We start from the raw sequence: 19,310 nt of genomic DNA on the forward strand, positions 1-19,310 counted from the left end.
GAAGAGACCTTTCCAAATACCCACTTTATACTCAAGACTTACTACTATTATTTTTTATTTATTTATTGAATCACTGTGGGAAAGGTTACAAAGCTTTCAGGTTTAGGTCTCAGTCATGCAAATATCAAACACATTTCCCTTTACCAATACTTATTTTTTACCATGAAGAACCCCAATAAAACCCCACCCCCCACCCCTCCCAGTCCCTGTGAGGCAGATGAATTCTAGTTAACGCTCTATCTGCTTTGATTAGATTCATTGCTTCAATAAAAGATTCACCACTATTATTTAGAGTTTACCCCCCCCCCCCCAAATCAGACATGCTGAAAAAGCATTGTGAAGTGATTTGCTTTCTACAGCTGGGTTCAAGAATTAAATGTTGGTTTTGGATTTCTGCTATTTTACCTATTGACCCTGGAAGTATTTCTACTGAAAGTCAGATAGTTAAGAAATTGGTTTCTGTGCTCTGGAGTCGTGGCCGTGCTGGAGAGCCGCTCGTGGGGGGCAACTGGTGGCCTCGGTAGGGCGTGAAGGGCGGACCGAAACGCCCCCCTTCCCATGAGGTTTTAGTCGCCCCCACACCCCCGGCTCATACCTGCTGTCCACAAGGCTCCCATGTGGCCGCCATCTTTCTTTCCAGAGAGGAGAGGGCGAATGGGGCAACACCCTTTCCCCTCCGGACAGACATGATGGCCTGGATTAATGCATAGTCCTTTCACTTTTCTGCTCCAAGCTGCCGGGTTCTGCATTAAGTCCTTGTGCTTCTGGGGCCGTGGCTGTGCTGGAGAGCCGCTCGCGGGGGGACTACTATTATTTTTTTGGGCTATAACTGGCAATACTCAGGGGTTACTCCTGGCTCTGTGCTCAGGAATTATTCCTGGCAGTGCTCAGGGGACCATATGGGATGATGGGGATCAACCTGGGTTGGCCACGAGCAAGGCATATGCCCTACCCGCTGTACTATTGCTCTGGCCATCTCCTCAAAGGTTCTTAATGTGCAGAAGTTTGTCTCACAAAAACTTCCGGAGACAGGAGACAGACCTGTCCAGTCCTTCCATGGCACCTTCACAGGGGAAACTGAGTAAAACCGGGGAACGTATCCAAGACAGTGTTACAGTTGTGGTGCTACACTACAGGTACAAAATCCTACCTTTGGGGGAAAACTGGGCAAGATGAAAGAATGTGAATCTAAAAGGACCTTCGTGGGGTTGGAGCAATAGCACAGCGGGTAGGGCCTTTGCCTTGCACGCAGCCAACATGGCTGACACGGGTTCGATTCCCAGCATCCCATATGGTCCCCCGAGCACCGCCAGGAGTAATTACTGAGTGCATGAGCCAGGAGTAACCCCTGAGCATCACTGGGTGTGACCCCCCCAAAACAAAGCAAATAAAAGGACCTTTGTTAAAATATCAACTAAAGCACTCTGAATGCTCATTACATGGCATTTTATAAATAATTCTTTAAAAATGAGGGTGCTAGGGCTGGAGCGGGTAGGGCGTTTGCCTTGCACACGGTCAACCCGGGTTCGATTCCCAGCATCCCGTATGTTCCCCCGAGCACTACCAGGAGTAATTCCTGAGTGCAGAGTCAGGAGTAACCCCTGTGCATCACCAGGTGTGACCCAAAAAGCCAAAAAAAAAAAAAAAAAAAAAAGAGGGAGCTGATTACTGACTCAAGATTACACAGCTGGGCTGGAGCTATAGTATAGTGGGGAGGGCGCTTTTCTTGAATGTAGCTGACTGGGGTGTGATCCCGGCACCCATATGGTCCCCTGAGCCCTGTCAGGAGTGATCTGAGTGAAGAGCCAGGACTAAGTCCTGAATTCCACCAACATGTGACCCCCCCCAAAAAAAAAATTACAAAGCAATAAGTAGGTGAATAAGACTCAAAATTCAGGTCCAAATTCTCTCCTATAACTGTTAGTCACAATGTTATTCAAAATATATTATAAATTACTTTAGACTTCAACTGATTACAAACATGTGATTTCTGCTAATATAAACTTAAAGTTTTACTTCAGGTGGTTAGTGTGTGGAGGGGACTTGAACTCCACCCAGAAGTGCTCAGGAATCACTCCTAGCGGGGCTTGGGGACCATACGTGGTGCTGGGGAAAGAATCTGGGTTGGCCAGTACAAGGGAAGTATCCTGCCCACTGTACTATCTCTTCAGATCTTAAACTTATTTTGCTTTACAGTGTGATGCTTGGACGTGAAGTAAAACCATCACATCAAGAGTACTTTAGGGATTTTGTTCTCTAGTTTCTAAAGTTGGTTGGTTTTAGTCCAATTATTATGAAGTTGAATTGCAAGATCACTGATAGAAAACAACACTAAACACCCATACCTTCTAGATTCAGTACTTCATAGTAGGAATTTAAAAATCAGAAACCAAGTTTCATTGATGTAATTTTATTTCCTAACACACGGGAAACACATACATCCAATCTGTACTTATCTTGCACATGTATTCACCAATGACCTCTAAATTACAACCGCTTTGATACTTAAGCACGTAATAAAAAGTTTCTTAGTTGAAGATAAGAAAAAAATGCTTTCAGACGGGCAAAATTCCAAATCTATCGGATTGGTCATAGCAGAATTGGCTTCACCTAGATTAATTCTACAAATTTTTTAAGCTCTGGAAAACTACTTTATCTGATACTTCCAGATGAACAGGATTCAGGAATCTCAGCTTGCATTTCAAAGACATTTTCTTAGTTCTTCTGGTGATGGAACCACTTATGCACTGCATTCAGGGAAAAGAAAAACGAATTAGAAACCCTAAGAATCAAAAGGGTACTCAACACGTAAAATAACTCAGTTCCTGGCTTTCACCTATCCTACTCCGTATTACCAGGAAACCCACGCAAACATACAAGTTCACTCTGGCAAACACGGCTTTCTTCTGCGCGGTCTACTTCTTGCTACTGACCATTCACACACGTGCCTCTCCAAAAGAACCGTAGAGAGAATTCTAACACCTACAAGGGACGAGAACTCTTGTCTGGGGTGAAGCAGCCTGTGGTGAGCTGGGCTAGATCGGGCTTGCTTCAGTGACTCTGGGGAATCGACACAGGACCCAGAAGCCCACGGTTTGGAAACCAGGGCGAGGGTGGCCCCAGAGGTGACATGCACCGGATCTTCCTCTCCCCACAGACACCACAGAACTCATGTGATCTCTCTTCTTCCCGTCATTCTGTGTATGTGGGATAGCAGATATGTGTTGAATTTTCCCACATGATACATATTTCAAAAATAATTGTAGCAGGCTACAGGTCTTACCGTCTGTTGGTTCTCTGCAGGCAGTTTCACACGGTGGTGGTAACTAAAACAAAACAGTTCAAGATGTTAGTCCAGGGTCCAGAGAGAGAGCACAGCAGGTAAGGCTTGTGGCAGATCCCCGGGTAAATCCTGGTACCCCGTCAATTATGCCTCCTGGCGTCCCTCCAGGAGTGATCCCTGAGTGCAGAGCCAGGAGTAAGCCCTGCTCGGTGTGGCCCCCAAAACCAAACCCACATGAAACAAAACATAATCTCCCCAAAAAGCAAAAACAAGAACAAAAAAAAAATTTTTTTAAACCAAAGAATCAAAACAGAGACGGTAACCACATTTTTTTCAATTCCAAAGATAATCTATAGTATATTGGCACAAAGCAAAGTTTGCTCTATCTACTGTTAAGGAAGACCCAACACATTCAAGCTTCTGTGACACTTGGCAAAACAAAAATATTTTCAAAATCAAGAATACCGACTGATACATATGCAACGATTATAGACAGGTACACATCCATGTATTAAAGATGGACAGAGTGTTCTAGTGAAAAGCTATTCTTTTTAACCAATAGTGGCTTTGTTCCCTTCCTAGGCTGTTTTTTTTTTAAATTTGCCTCAACTTTGTCAGGATTTGTAACATAAAGATAAATCTGAATGTGTCCACATCTTTTTAACAAAGATTTTTCCTCTTTACTGCCCCCTTTCACAAGGCAGTAAAAAGTGAGACTTCATGTCCTCTTACTTTCCCGTTTAATAGGGCAAATGAGGATATTTTAAGATCTCTTGGTTATTCAAAAGCCAATCATCAAATCAGTGCAAAAGTGTGATTATTTCTGATAAATGTTTACTACCTGACCTTCTCCCTGCCCCGACGAGACCCCAAGTTGCCGTCCATGAACAGCTCCTGAATGTGCCATGATCCCAGATGCACACAAACCAATCTCGGAACCCAGCGGATTCTGGCAGAAATGCTGCTGGACTGTGAATTAAGCTAAGGCCCCGTGGCACCCCAGGAGGGAAAGGCCATTGTCCTGCCACCTTCATCCCCTCGGCGGCATGGTGACCTGGTGCTCTTTCAGAGTGCTCTTTCAGAGCCTAGTGGACTGAGAGGTACACGCCTGCAGTGATGAGACACACTGGGCCTCACGGGATGGGGGCTGGAAGCAGCCCTTCTCCCCGCCTCGATGAGACCCAGAGTTGCCGCCCACAAATGGCTCCTCGGCTCCTGAGTGACCATGATCCCAGAAGCACACAAACCAATCTCAGAACCCAGTGGCTTCTTGCAGAAATCTCTCCAGACTTAATTACTTAAATATCAGAAATCCAATATGCTCTTCACTATCAGCAATAGAAAACAAATGATCTAATGATGCCTTCTCGGCAGGTCTAAATGTTGGGGGAAAATTCCAAAAATTTTCTGTCGAAAAACTGAATGTAATCAAAGTGGAAATCACCTGCCACGCAGGCAGGGGGAGGGGTGGGATGGGGGTCTACTGGGGTTCTTGGTGGTGGAACATGCGCACTGGTGAAGGGATGGGTGTTTGATCATTGTATGACCGAGACTTAAACCTGAAGCTTTGTAACTGTTCTCACGGTGATTCAATTTAAACAAAAAAAAAGTTTACTACCTGAGAAAAGTCTTTTCTAGTATTTAAATACCTCTGTAGTGGTGCTGAGATTCAGCAGATTCCCAGTCTTTTTTTTTTTTTTTTTTGCTTTTTGGGTCACACCTGGCGGTGCACAGGGGTTACCCCTGGCGGTGCTCAGGGGACCATATGGGATGCTGGGAATCGAACCCGGGTTGGCTGCGTGCAAGGCAAACGCCCTACCCGCTGTGCTATCTCTCCAGCCCCCAGATTCCCAGTCTTTACCATAAAACCACATCCCCCCGGCTTCCTCTGCTGCTTTTGGGAAAGACGGGGTGCGGAAGGCACAGAGGTGCCTGGGCTGCCAGGAACGTTCTGGAACCACCGTGATTTTTTACAAATGCACTACTCTGTCATGTCCACCAATTGATGGTACCCTCTGACCCTCCCCACAGCCAGACGACTACCTATGTGTGTTCAGTGGCAATTTCCAGACCTCACAGGTTAACATGCACACAGAGGACCCCAAATAATTGTTGGAATGGTTCCCCGGCCCTCAACAACATCTGCCGCAGCGTCTTATACATACAGCGTCCACGATGGCTTTGGCAGCGTCGGGATCGCACTTGAAGGGGCTCTCAGTCACGGTCGTGTTCATGCTGCCAACGAAACAAAAGTGGTTTCAGAGAGAAAAACACTTCTCTTCCACAACTTGGAGATGGCAGGCCACATGATTTGTTTGAAAGCTTAAACTTTCAAAGCTGAAGGCGTACTCTCTTTAAATATCTTAATGTTCTATTTTGAGAGGGTAAAACAACTCTTTTGTTTTTGTTTTTTTTGGGGGGAGGAGTTGTTGCCTGGGATGGGCCACACCCAGCAAGCGCTACACCTTCTGTATTATCTCTCTAGCCCTACAGTTATTTCATTATTCTGTGGTAAATTTTAATAAATATTATAATATATTCAGATTTTAAAATCTTATGTTAAATAATTTGAAATGATCATTAAAATAGTTAAGAAATGCGAATTAAAATGAGAACCCTACCTTTTCTAATTAAACAGGATGAAAAGAAAAAGCATACCAAAAAAAAAAAAATTCAGTATTTATGAGTGCCGATAAGATGGTTGAGCCAGACACTCCTGGCAGGGCAAACTCTGGGGTCAGATTCCTGATAAACAGCCTGGTAAAAAGTGTTGAACACTTTTAAAAATTCCTACCCTGGGCTGGAGAGACAGCAGCACAACGGTGATTTTACTGCTGAGAATATGAAAGGCAAGAAGTAATATGAGATGATTAGAAATCGGAGCTGGAGAGATGGTTTAGCAGGGAAGGGGCCTGCCTTGCACTCAGCTGCCCTGAGCACTGCCAGGAGTGCTCCATGCAGAGCCCCGTGCACAGCCACAAGGATCCAAAACCAACCAACCAACAAACATAACCATTAAGCGGAACCAGAGAGCACAAGAGTTCAGGCACTTGGACGGAGTGTGACCAAGCCCCATCCAACCCCCGTTTCTGCCTATGGTTCCCTGAGCACCCCCAAGGGTCATTCCTGAGCTCTATGAGGTTGTACCCATCCTGTCTCAAGAATAAAAAATTGACAAGGAAAAAACGATCTCCTCACTATGACACTCACAGTCAGGAATGATTCTGATGGACAAGATCCAAGGGTTCAAAGTGCAAAGTAGGTAAGGGGTACTCTTACTAAACTTTCAGGGGAGAGGGAGAAAGAGAGGGAGAGAGAAAGGGAGAGGGAGGGAGAAGAAGGAAGAGAGAGAGCAGCTTCCATTATATAAGAGAACGTGCCCCTACATGCACCCTGTCTTGAACCTTGAATTCTTAGCATGCTGAGCCCAGGTAACCTGCCCCAGCGACCTCGCAAAGGTGGCTGCCACAACTTCCTTTAAAGTTTCAGTTTGCACTTGTTCTAACTGTCTGATGGGCTCTTTTCAGTTTGTGTATTCACTCTCCTGCTCACTCACGTGAGCACTAACTGACAAAACGGAAGTGTTGTTTTTTTTTTTAAATTTATGTGCCAGGAACCAGAGCCAGGGCTTATGTACAAAGCATGGCCCCACGACCTCTTTTCTAAGTGGATGCTAACAGGACAGTTTCTTTAGCACATGCTTTAATACCAGGAGGCCCAGGTTCAATCACAGGAATACGGCATGGGCCCCTGAGCACTGCTGGAAGCAACCCAGGCATACAGTACACACGGGAGCACTGGTGTTCGCAAAGAATCCAAAGGTTCCCAAAGGCCCAAAGAACACTCCCCCAAAAAACAAGCAAACAGAAACAAAACAAACAAAACCATCAAAACCTTTGGGAACTGGGCTGCTCTGGGCATTCAACACGCGGAGGGGCCTGTCCGCTTACCAGCTGATTCCTTTCCCATCAGTTTTCTTGGTGACTAATGCTCTCCAATAGTCATGAGTGTTCTTAATAACATCAATCGCAAACTCCTGAAATTTGAAAAGACAGGCATTACAGGAGAAAGTGTTCTTTCCTCATAAACGTTTCCCCGAAGACTGAGGACTATGAATTTCTTCCCATAGCTTTCTTGTGTCCAAAGGGCAGAACACACTTGAGTGTGTAAAGCAGCATCAGGGCTCCCTTATGTCTTAGGGACTTAAGATGACAGAGTCTCCTGGAATGGTCACCCTCGGTCACCCTCTGGTGAAATCACAAGTCTTCACCCAGATAGGTCTAGAGCGGCCATTCGCAATGGGGCATTACCTTATTTTTAAATTCAGCGTTGAAAGCGAACTGGTTCTCTGGTTTCCCATCAGGAACCTTGTACCTTTTAAACCAGTCCACGGTTGCTTCCAGGTAGCCAGGCTTCAGCCGCTTGACATCATTAATATCTAAACGAGAACAAGCAGATTGCAAGGTGCCCATGTCACTCTGCAGCCAATGAAAGCGTTGCCTACTTATTCTGTAAAACCCACAGGGTGAATTAGCGAGAAGTTCCAGATAATGTTAGAACCCATCACTGCTGAGAGAACATACACACACACGAAACCACCAGCATCATGAAATCTGACTAATCAATACAGTAGTACATCTATGTGTTAGCCAAAGAGAGAGAAATGGCCAGGAGGACACTGTCACTGTCCAAACGTTGTTCGTCGATTTGCTCGAGTGGGCCCAGTAACATTGTGAGACTTGTTACTGTGTTTGGCATATCAAATACGTCACGGGGAGCTTGCCAGGCTTTGCCGTGCGGGCGAGATACACTCAGTAGCTTGCTGGGCTCTCCGAGAGAGGAGTGGAGGAATCGAACTCAGGTCGACCGCGCACAAGGCAAACACCCTACCCACTGTGCTATCGCTCCAGCCCAGGGGGACACACGATCACAAATATTTAAGAAGACATGTTGTGGGGCCAGAGTGTAAACAGCACAGCGGCGGAGTGTCTGCCTAGCATGCAGCTAACTCAGCATCCCACATGGCCCCACGAGCATTGCCGGGCATGATCCCTGAGCGCAGAGCCAGGAGTAACCCCCGAGCATGGCTGCGTGTGACCCCAAAAACAAAGGAACAAAAGACAAGTTGAGGCTATATTCAGATCATCTGCCGATTACAGACTAAGAGAGATAATTAAGAAACTGCCTGCGGCTCATATCCGTGACAAGTTACATATCAATTATGATAATTTTTTTGGCTTTATAGCACAGGTAATCTCTTAATGCTTTAAAAGCATTTTCATGGGGCCTCCCAAGTGATTCTCGGTCTATCAGGTCAGTGGATCGCTGTGTAGGGCTGGACAACATGACACATGGGTCCTCTGGGGCCCAGAACCACATGTGTCACCCAGGCAGTGCTCAGGGGGCCCTCGGGGCCACATTGGCAATGCCCAGGAGTCACTGGGGTGGAGGACTGAGGTCCAGGGGCATGCGACTCCCCTCTTTTACTACTTCCCTTGTTAAGGGGTCGAGGATGGGGCTGAGGTCTGGAAGACCCGGGTCTGACCCCCAGCATTGTCGGGTGGTCCAAGCACCACGGGGCTCACTGGGAGTAGCAGCAAGACCCCTAAGCACTGCTGGGGAGACCACCTCCAAAACTCCTCAAGTTTTGATAGAGCTCCCCAATCTCAAGTTCATCAAACTCAGCTCTACCGTTAAAAAAAAAAATACACACACACACACACACACACACACACACATTTTGTTGTTGTTTTAAAATTGGGACGGAGGAGCCCACACTCTGCAGTGCTCTGGGCTCAGGAATCCCCAGGAGAACATATGTGGGCCAGAGATCAACCCCAGGTCAACTGCATACAAGGCAAGCACCCGAACTGCTATACCTTCTCACTCTGGCCCCCACTGATTACCCAGGAGCAAGCCCTGGAGGTGCTCAAGGGACCAGACCAGACACGGTGCCAGGGACTGAACCAGGGCAATCGAAGCAGTTACGTATAAGGCAGGTGCCATTCCAACTTCTGGGTCCTCCCTGCAGATTTTTTAAACTCAAACATTCTAATTCAGGGGCTGGAGAGATAATAGCACAGCGGGTAGGGCGTTTGCCTTGCACGCGGCCAACCCGGGTTGGTTCGATTCCCAGCATCCCATATGGTCCCCTGAGCACCGCCAGGAGTAACTCTTGAGTGCAGAGCCAGGTGTGACCCAAAAAGAAAAAAAATTCTAATTCATTCATTAACTTTTTCATTTAATTTTTTTTAAAAAATTAAATGAAAAAATTAATGAATAGCACAGCAGTAGGGCGTTTGCCTTGCACGCAGCCAACATGGCCGACCCAAGTTCGATTCCTCCGCCCCTCTCGGAGAGCCCGGCAAGCTACCGAGAGTACTCGATATGCCAGACACAGTAACAACAAAGTCTCCAATGGAGACGTTACTGGGCCCGCTCGAGCAAATCGATGATCAACGGGAGGGCCTTTTTTTAAAAAAATAAGCGTGCCTGTATTATTGTTTTATGGAGCAACAGCACAACGGGTAGGGCGTTTGCCTTGCACGTGGCCGACACGGGTTCTAGTCCTCCGTCCCTCTCGGAGAGCCCGGCAAGCTACTGAGAGTATCCCACCCACACAGCAGAACCTGGCAAGCTCCCCGTGGTGTATTCAACATGCCAAAAACATATTGAAGTCTCACAACGGAGACGCTACTGGAACCCACTCGAGTAAATCAATGAACAAGGGGAGGACAGTGCTCCCGTGCAAGTTGCAGTCCTGCTCTAATTGCGCACGCCCAGGGCACTGCATGTCCATCGCAGCACGATTTACCATCGCCAAGATCTGGAAACAAACCAAGCACCCGACTGCAGAGGTGCGGATGGATCAAGTGGGATGCACACACAACGCAGCTCTCTGGTCTGTGAGTCAAGACGAACTCTGGCCTTCTGTGACACGGGTGGAACTGGAGGGCGTGGCGCTAAGTGACGCGAATCAGAAAGAGAAAGGCCAACAGCAGCGGTCTCACTCACCAGAGAATAAACAAACAAAGCCTGGGGACGAGATCAGCCCCGATGGGAACAAGCCTGAGATGCGGCGGGAACCATGATTTGAGGATGCTTAGGGGAGGCAGGGGCGGGGCGAGGGAGGGACCCTGGGGTCACGGTGGAGAGATCTTGGCAAACTCAACCCAACTTCAATGACCAAACTGCTGCTGCAAGTAAGCAAATGATCTAAGTGCAAACACACACACACACACACACACACACACACACACACAACTACAAAAACTTAGTTCTATCTGGATAAAGGAACTTTGCTTACGGCCCATTTATAATCGACAAAAAGTTTACAAAGCGGGCTGGGAAATACTTAACGACTGATAAACTTCCAGAAACGTACAACGGAGAACATTTGATAGGGAAATAACTCCAATAAATAGGACCCTCACGTGAAAATGCTACACCTGGTAATACCCCCAACCGGTTCTTTCTCGCCAGGTACCTCCTGGGGAGTCCGCACAGCCCTTCTGACACATCCTTCTGGCCCATTCTCTGCGGCCTCCCCTCCAGGTCTTAGCTGAAAAACTCCCAATGCTTCTCCCCTCCTGCTAGAAACCAGATGCCCCACACTCGGCCCCTGAGGTTCCATGGACTGGAATGACTCAGAGAACTCGGGAATCGTTTCACTTGCACTCCCGGACTGGGGAGCCTCCTCCAGGGCTGAGACGGGCACCACAGCGCGGGTGCTGAGTGGTTGCACCCCGGACTTGGGAGGGAGCCCCAGCAGCGGAGCTGGTGAGGCAATGAAGAGCCAGTGACTCGCGGTGCTGCCTCCTGAGGCCCCATGGAGATTCAGGGACCGCGAAGGTCCAGCACAGGAGTGTTCGGACTGTGGCCAGATCTCAATCGACCTTCGCGGTGCCCACGCTGTGGGGGCCACAGCCCCGAGGTGTCCTTTTCCAGATGCCCACTGCAGAGAGGTGCGAGTAGATTCTGGTGCTGTTCTTTTTCTTTTTCTTTTTTTGCCTTTTGGGCCACATAGGTGATGCTCAGGGGTTACTCCTGGCTCTGCACTCATCACCCCTAGAGGTGCTTGGGGCACTGGGAAGTGCCCTCCCTGCTGAACTATCACTCTGGTCCGACTCTGGTGGTCACAGTTCCCTCCCAGGGCCATGGCTAGTAGGGTCCCTCTCATCCAGGCACTGACCAACTTTGCAGATTATAACCAACGCAGAGAGAAGCATCCTTGGGCCAAGCTGTAAGGAAAGCAACGGGGCCATGCCAGCAGCGTAGATGAGGGCTCAGATCCCTCCTTCCCTGCCTACACAGGTTAGAACATTCTTTATTATAGCAAAATCTTATTTATTTATTTTTCATATTTACTTAGATGGATACTAGAGCTTTATCAGAGATACAAATTTGGTCATCTTTCCTTATGCTTGAGGGTCATTCATTCTTTCACTCCAAATTTTTTCTTTTGGGATGGTGGTTTTTGGGGGTCCCGTGCTGAGAATTAAGTTATCCAAATGCACAGGTTAAGCTAGTGCACCTTACGGCCTGTACTGTCTCTCCAGCCCGTTCTTTTGCTGTCTTTAGAGCTGTCTCTGGGGGTTGGAGCAATAGTTACAGCGGGTCTGTGCTTGTCCTGTATGCTCCAACCCGGGTTTGACCCCCAGCAACTCAGCTGATTTCCCCGAGTACCACCAGAGTAATTCCCAAGTAGAGTCGGAGTGACCCCTGAGAATCGCCAGGTCCTTGGACACACTCGATTTTCTCACCAGGATGTGGTCTAAGTGTGTTGCTGTCACTTGGGCTCTTGGTGTCTTATATAAGAAGCCATTGCCTCACTCAAAGCACAAAGATTTATCCAAATGACAAGATCTGGGAACTCTGTGTCTTGTTTATCTTGGTGACTGTTCTATGAACGTTGTCTATTAACGATCGGATCATTTATCTAGTTATTGCCCAATTTGTCTGCTTGCCTAAAATGGGCCTCACTGGGCGAAAGTGGAGGCGTCAGCAGGAAAAGTGTTCGCTGGGCAGATTCTAAAGAAAAATTCTCCTCCATGTGCTGCAGGCTGAGAGCAGCCCGACTCCCCTCCCTGTCAGCCGTCGAGGCAGCGAGAGCAAGCGGGTCCTCTCCCAGGTCCTCTTATCCCCCGCCTCCCTCTGCCACGAGAACTCAGAGACGGGCAGTTCTACGAGTGGGTAACCCAGCATGACCCAGGTGAGCTGACTAGCACCCTTCCTTCCACACACCGTAACCGTCGTGTGCTTCGGGGATCGGGGAGTGAACCCCTTCAGCCGGGGCAGCATGACGTCCACTACGCCCATGCTGATATTGTAATGGTGGGCACCAATACTGGGTATTTGTCGAAACCCACAGAATTTTATGGTGGCAGAATCCTCCTCGTCTCTCAGTCGCCTAAGGACTCCCGCCTCCTCACCCCAGTCTATGAAGATGTCCACCTTAGATGACAGATGGCTTTTCAGATGTGCTCGCTAGGACTTTGAGTTGGGACGAGTGTCCTCTATTACGACAGAGCGAGACCTCGTGTGAGCACACAGCCTTCAAAAGCAGACGGCCTCTCCCACGGTGGGCAGAGGTCGCGGGGCCAGCAGAAAGGTTAAAGGCGCACTCGCCGCTGCCCTTAAGGATGTCAGAAGGGTGGCCGGAGCGACAGGACAGTGCGGAGGGTGCTTGCCACACACCCGGCCAACACGGGGTCTATCCCTGGCACCCCATATGGTGCCCCAACCCCTCCAGGAGTAATTAGTGCAGAGGCTGGAGCAAGCCCTAAGCACAGCTGGGCATGGCCCCAAACCAACGTCAGAAACAAGTATGTTAGAAAGAGGAGCACATGCCCAGTCCTGTGGGAGGAGAGTAGGCAATGATGATTGCTTAAATGCAGTTTCCCACCCGGGCAATGATGGCCTGGAACCAGGGAGCGATGGAGACTCACCTTACAAATGTACTTAAATGCTACCACATCTAGACTTCTGTATCAAAATGTTGAATTTTGTGTTCTGAGAATTCGACCACCAAAAGGGAAAGAAGTACTTCTTCTACACGCATAACCTGGGTGGACCTTGGAAACAGGCTTGGTCAAGAGGGCAACCAAGTCATCACAGGGTCCCATTTCCGTGAGAGGCAAATCCAGAAAGACACATAGTACATTAGGGGCTGATAGGAACTGGAGGAAGTGGGAAGAAGAGGTCCCCAGTAGAGGGGAGAAACAGGCCTGAAATTAGGTAGTAGTTGCCCTACTTATATAAAGAACCACAGATTCATACACTTTAGAATGCCGAATTCTATAGTATCTGGATAAATCAACTTAAAAAATCTTAATAAACAGCAATGGAGCTCTATCCTGTATAAACACAGGCATGTGTGTAGGGGGCTGGGAGTGAGGGTGCACACAGAAGATTCCAGCTACCGGGTTATTTTCTTTCCTGGGATGAAGGAGGAAGTTCCATTAGCTTAGTTCGGAGGTGGACACAGCAACACCTTGCCACGTTCTGTTCCTCCGCCTTGAACAGCGTGAAGGCCAAGGTAGCGCTCGGTGGTGAGCAAGATCTGGATTCACGGACGGGGGTCGCTTCCCTTACCATTAAAATTGGCCGCATCTGGGTCGTCCACGTTAATGGCAATGACCTTCCAGTCGGTCTCCCCTTCATCGATCATGGCCAATATGCCGAGAACTTTCACCCGGATGATTTCGCCTCTGTCGCAGACCTGAGAGAAGAAGTCACAGTCAGGGCGCGCTACAGAAGGGGGTGCTGGGAGAAACCCTGTGTTTGACCCACAGGAGGGATGCACGGTGCTCAGTTTCTGTTTCTGTTTCTTTTGGGGAGAGAAGGCAGCATCAAGGGCCCTGCCTGGAAGCTCTCACTCACCTGCACCTGCAGTTCAAAGCTAAAGCCTGAAGATGCAGTGCCCCTTGGGAACTGCAGGGCCACGGACCACCCAGGGCAACCTGGAGGTGCTTGGGGGCCACCAGAGTCACACCTGCTGGTGCTCTGGACGGAGGCTGAGGAGTGCTGGGGATCATAGTATAGGGTTATGCTAATACCTTACGCATGGCCGATCTCCCTGGAGCAAGACTTAAGGCAATTTTTCAAAAAGCTAAACTAGCAAACAACAACAGTCCCATCAGAGTTTATAACAGGCTCTTCGTACTTACAGATTCTAAAACCATCAGTGACAGTTCGGGGAAATTCATGGACTCAAGCTGTTACTGATTTTACTGAAGCTGAGATTATCCCTGAGTAGTTTCAAAAACATATTTAAGGGGCTGGAGCAATAGCACAGCGGGTAGGGCGTTTGCCTTGCATGCGGCCAACCTGGGTTCGATTCCCAGCATCCCATATGGTCCCCTGAGCTACCGCCAGGGGTAATTCCTGAGCACAGAGCCAGGAGGAACCCCTGTGCATTGCCGGGTATGACCCAAAAAGCAAAAAAAAAAAAAAAAAAAAAAAAAAAAAAAAACCATATTTAAATGTGCTTTGTCTTTGGACCACACCCAGTGGCTTAATCCTGGATCTGCATTCAGGTATCACTCCTGGAGGGCTCAGGGGACCATATGGGGTGCCAGGGATCAAAACTGGGTCGGCTGCGTGCAAGGCACGTGCCCTACCCACTGTACTGTGGCTCCGGCCCCAAATGTGTCACCTTGGCCTTTAATTTTACAGTATATTAGCAGTACATAATCATGAAATTCAGTGAGGGAAGTGGGAACGGGAGGTCCCCAGCAGAGGGGAGAAACGGTCGCCAAGTTAGGTAGCCAGACAAATGACTCAAATTTATTGTTAAAAAGTGAATGACAGGGGCTGGAGCGATAGCACAGCGGGTAGGACGTTTGCCTTGCACGCGGCCAACCCGGGTTCGATTCCCAGCATCCCATATGGTCCCCTGAGTGCTACCAGGGGTAATTCCTGAGGGCAGAGCCAGGAGTGACCCCTGTGCATTGCCAGGTGTGACCCAAAAAGCAAAAAAAAAAAAAAAAAGTGAATGACAAAAAAATAAATTAAAAAAAAAATTTTAAAAAAGTGGACAACAACTTTCTTTTCAGTTACCTCTTTTCCTGAGCCTGAGAAAGATCACAATTATGATCTCCAAAGCAAATCCACTTCCCAAAGGATTCTCACCGTCTCTCTTCAACCTACAAGACTATTTAGTCTAGGCAGTAATTATGATCTCCAAAGCAAACCCACTTACCAAAGGAATTCTTACCATCTCTCTTCAATGTACGAGACTATTTGGTCTGGGCAGTTCACTAGCTGCTCCAGATCTTTGAGTGAGACCAGAGTCGCCTCTTCCTCCTCCTTTCCACCCACTGCCTGGCCATCTGCCTTTTAAAAGCAATGCAGGGCACATCTGCCTGCCACATCATCGAAGAGCCGTACGTGCAAACCGCTCTTTCTAGATCAAACAGTTTAAACATATGCATTCTCATCATCAATGCTTTGATGAAAGGTAAGCTTTAAACTTATCACACCAAGAAACATGGTTTCACCCCCATTTTTTTTTTAAGTATGAACTCGGTATACTTGATGAATACCATGGCAACACCAGAGAAAAAACATTTTAGATTCCATTACCCGGCTTCCAATTTCACACACATCAATGGGGTCATTGTCACCACAACAGCCAGTGTGTTTGTCATTGTGTCCTGGGTCTTCCCAAGTCTGGAAAACACAAAAAGGCTCAGATGAGCAAACATTCCTCCACAAGTCACTGACGTATGCAGATGATCTCCCGGTGGCATTGCAAGATCCCCCAGGACCTGAGAGAGCACCAGGGATTGGGGACCTCCCTTCAGGCATCCAGCATCAGCAGCTCAACCCCCAGCACAGAGCCAGGGTGACCACCAGGCGCAGCGAAAGCCCCAATTAATGGCAATATCCCATTCTTTTTTATGAAGGGGGTCCCACACCCTGGCTTCCTCTGTATCAGTTTAGGGGACCAACCACATATGGTGCCAGGGATCAAACTGAGTTGGCAGCACACAGGCAAGTACCCTACCCACCAGACCATCACTCCAGCCCCTAATATCCCATTCTTTCTGAAAAATTTAGAAACAACCTCCAGCTATTTTCCTCATCTTAAAATAATTCTTTATTCCTATTTAAGGATCTTAACTATTCATGATATTTAAGTTGCACAACTCCTTTTATGACTATACAGCTAAACTAAATTTTATGTATCTATATAAACCATACACATAAATATCCTATTTGAAACAAAAATACCTAACACCTGAAACATGAAGGCACAAATATACCAAGTATTAAGTTTTTGAATATATATATATATTGCTTTTTGGGTCACACCTGGCGATGCACAGGGGTTCCTCCTGGCTCTGCACTCAGAATTACTCCTGGTGGTGCTTGGGGGACCATATGGGATGCTGGGAATCGAACCCAGGTTGGCCGCATGCAAGGCAAACGTTACCCGCTGTGCTATCGCTCCAGCCCCTTAAATATATTTTTAAATGTGTTTTTGACCAGGCACGTGGCTCGAGTGGCCGAGCACATGTGTTGGATCTGATGTTTGATGCCCTGCATGGCATGGCCTCTGAGCAATGTGGGGTGTGTCCTTCTACCCCAATTAATGGACAAAAAAAAAAGCTTTGATAAGCAATTCATACTTATTGTTAACTAGATTTACTTTAAAATACATTTTCAAGGGGGCTGGAGCGATAGCACAGCGGGTAGGGCATTTGCCTTGCACGCGGCCGACCCGGGTTCGATTCCCAGCATCCCATAGGGTCCCCTGAGCACCGCCAGGAGTAACTCCTGAGTGCAGAGCCAGGAGTAACCCCTGAGCATCGCCGGGTGTGACTCAAAAAGAGAAAAAAAAAACATTTTCAAAGCTGAGGTAGGTAAGCAGTGATATTAAAACTGAAACAATGTGTTCTGATTCAGTGTCAATGCTTGGCCAGAGTGAAAGAACCACGGGGAGGGCGCTTGCCTTCCATGTGGCCAACCGGGTTCAAGCCCTGGCATCTCCTATGGCCCCCCAGCATCCTGTATGGTCTCCCAAGCCCTACCAGAAGGATTCGGGAGCGCAGAGCCAGGAGTAAGCCCAGAGCACTGCCGGGTGTGGCCATCAAACTGAAAACGAACGGTTAGGTTTCTGACTTCCTGCCTGGTCCACAGGGCCCTTAGCGAGCATTCTACTCACGGAGGGACGGCTTATGTTTGCCAGGAAGTGAGTTTCAAATTTCCTTATTGTTTTGGTTCTCTCCCACAGTCCAGACACATTATTGAAATTTGTTTGCCTGCTCAGATGGAATAAAGGCAAGCTGATCATAGTGAGACGGGATAAAGTTAGAGTGGATTCAACAAAGCCCATTCAGATTCTAGAGAACAAATATTTTAGCCATGTTTTCCCAGCAGGCAGGGATTTCGAGGCTAAACATGAAGTCAGATGACGTTCAAGGTGAAGTGCTGTACTTAAAGCAGATAAATGAGGCCCCCTAACAAGGCAGAAGAGCGGAACCTGTCTCCTAACTTATAGATTGTTTCAGAGTGGATTTCAATCGATAGACCTGAAGGCAACAATACATAGCATGGATCATCAAGAAAAAGAAAGTGCGTTTTATGTAAAAATCTCAAGTGCCACAGTACTATCCTAGCCCGCCTAGACTTAAATTAATAGATTATTTACTCATAATGGCACAATTCTAGGGATTCTTCACTCGGGTTTCCAGCACCGTCGTGCTGGAGGCACTGACGTCGTACAGGGGAAGTACTGATAAACATCACAGATCCCTCCCCGCTTCAAAGCGTTGAATGTTTAGAAAAACAGAACCCCACAGTTATTGTACCACCAAGAGCTTAAAGAAGCAAGAATCAGGCTGCCAGACATGAAAGTCAGCAGCTGTGAGGACTCTTGTGTGCCACCGAGCACCCTCACGGCTCACAATGACCACGTGAGCACTCTCACTACCTCAAGGGAAGGAGTCAGTGCCTGAGAGACGAAGAAACAGGCAGGTCAGATAAGGTCAGAAGTTCCAGACTTGGGATCTAAATCTTCATCTGTGTGATGGCAAGAACCACGGGGCTGGAGCAATAGCACAGCGGGTAGGGCGTTTGTCTTGCACGCAGCCGACCCGGGTTCGATTCCCAGCATCCCATATGGTCCCCTGAGCACCGGCAGGAGTAACTCCTGAGTGCAAAGCCAGGAGTAACCCCTGAGCATTGCCCACTGGGTATGACCCAAAAAGAAAAAAAAAAAAAAAAGAACTAGAGCTATTTGCAGGGGTGAGGGGAAGCTCCCATGTGATGCTGAGAAGTGGGGTGGGGTGGGGACTAGGTCTGTGGTCCTCAGCCAACCAGACTGTTGGTTCAATGCAAAGGCTGAGGATGTGATGCTCCTTGAGGCCTGCTTAGGGATAACTAGGCTACACTGTTGATCCTCAGGGGACCATGTGGCTCCAGGAATCAAACCACTGTACTACATCCCAGCCCAAGAATCAGTGCTCCTAATACCTTAGTTTCTAGTAAATTGTCCACTTATACTTGCACACTTGCACGCAGCCCAAGCCAAGTTCGACTCCTCCAGCCCTCTTGGAGAGCCTGGCAAGCTATAGAGAGTATCTCGCCCGCACGGCAAAGCCTGGCAAGCTACCCGTCACATATTTGATATGCCAAACACAGTAACAAGTTTCACAATGTTACTGGGCCCACTCGAGCAAATTGATGAACAAAGGGAGGACAGTGACAGTGACTGTAAAGAAAAACATTTTTATATTTTCTATATAGACCTTCAAGCGGTCTATATAGAAAAGCAAACATTTCAGAAAACAAAGTTATCTAATATGGGGCTGGAGTGATAGCACAGTGGGTAGGGCATTTGCCTTGCACGCAGACGACCTGGGTTCAATTCCCAGCATCTCATATGGTCCCCCAAGCACCTCCAGGAGTAATTCCTGAGTGCAAAGCCAGGAATAATCCCTGTGCATCGCTGGGTGTGACCCAAAAAGAAAAAAAAAGTCATCCAATGTGCATTAAAAGCAACAGCACCCTTGCTTTATAC

At 47.9% G+C, this 19,310-nt stretch overlaps 2 protein-coding genes across 2 annotated transcripts in view; both read right to left on the reverse strand.

Annotated features, from left to right (window-relative positions):
• The window catches only part of SAR1A (secretion associated Ras related GTPase 1A), a 94,406-nt gene that overhangs the window by 40,605 nt on the left and 34,491 nt on the right, over positions 1–19,310 (reverse strand). The window lies entirely within an intron of this gene.
• PPA1 (inorganic pyrophosphatase 1) overlaps positions 2,395–19,310 on the reverse strand; it is a 30,844-nt gene continuing 13,928 nt past the window's right edge. Inside the window, exons 5-11 of the mRNA XM_056113387.1 lie at positions 15,869–15,955; positions 13,877–14,003; positions 7,594–7,721; positions 7,234–7,319; positions 5,449–5,518; positions 3,284–3,326; positions 2,395–2,747 (exon numbers count right to left, since the gene is read on the reverse strand). Of these exons, the coding sequence (XP_055969362.1) occupies positions 2,716–2,747; positions 3,284–3,326; positions 5,449–5,518; positions 7,234–7,319; positions 7,594–7,721; positions 13,877–14,003; positions 15,869–15,955 (573 nt within the window). The 3' untranslated portion in view covers positions 2,395–2,715. The remainder of the gene's footprint in view (positions 2,748–3,283; positions 3,327–5,448; positions 5,519–7,233; positions 7,320–7,593; positions 7,722–13,876; positions 14,004–15,868; positions 15,956–19,310) is intronic.

This window comes from Sorex fumeus, unplaced genomic scaffold, assembly GCF_029834395.1.
Source record: "Sorex fumeus unplaced genomic scaffold, SorFum_2.1 ptg000020l, whole genome shotgun sequence".
Taxonomy (NCBI): domain Eukaryota; kingdom Metazoa; phylum Chordata; class Mammalia; order Eulipotyphla; family Soricidae; genus Sorex; species Sorex fumeus.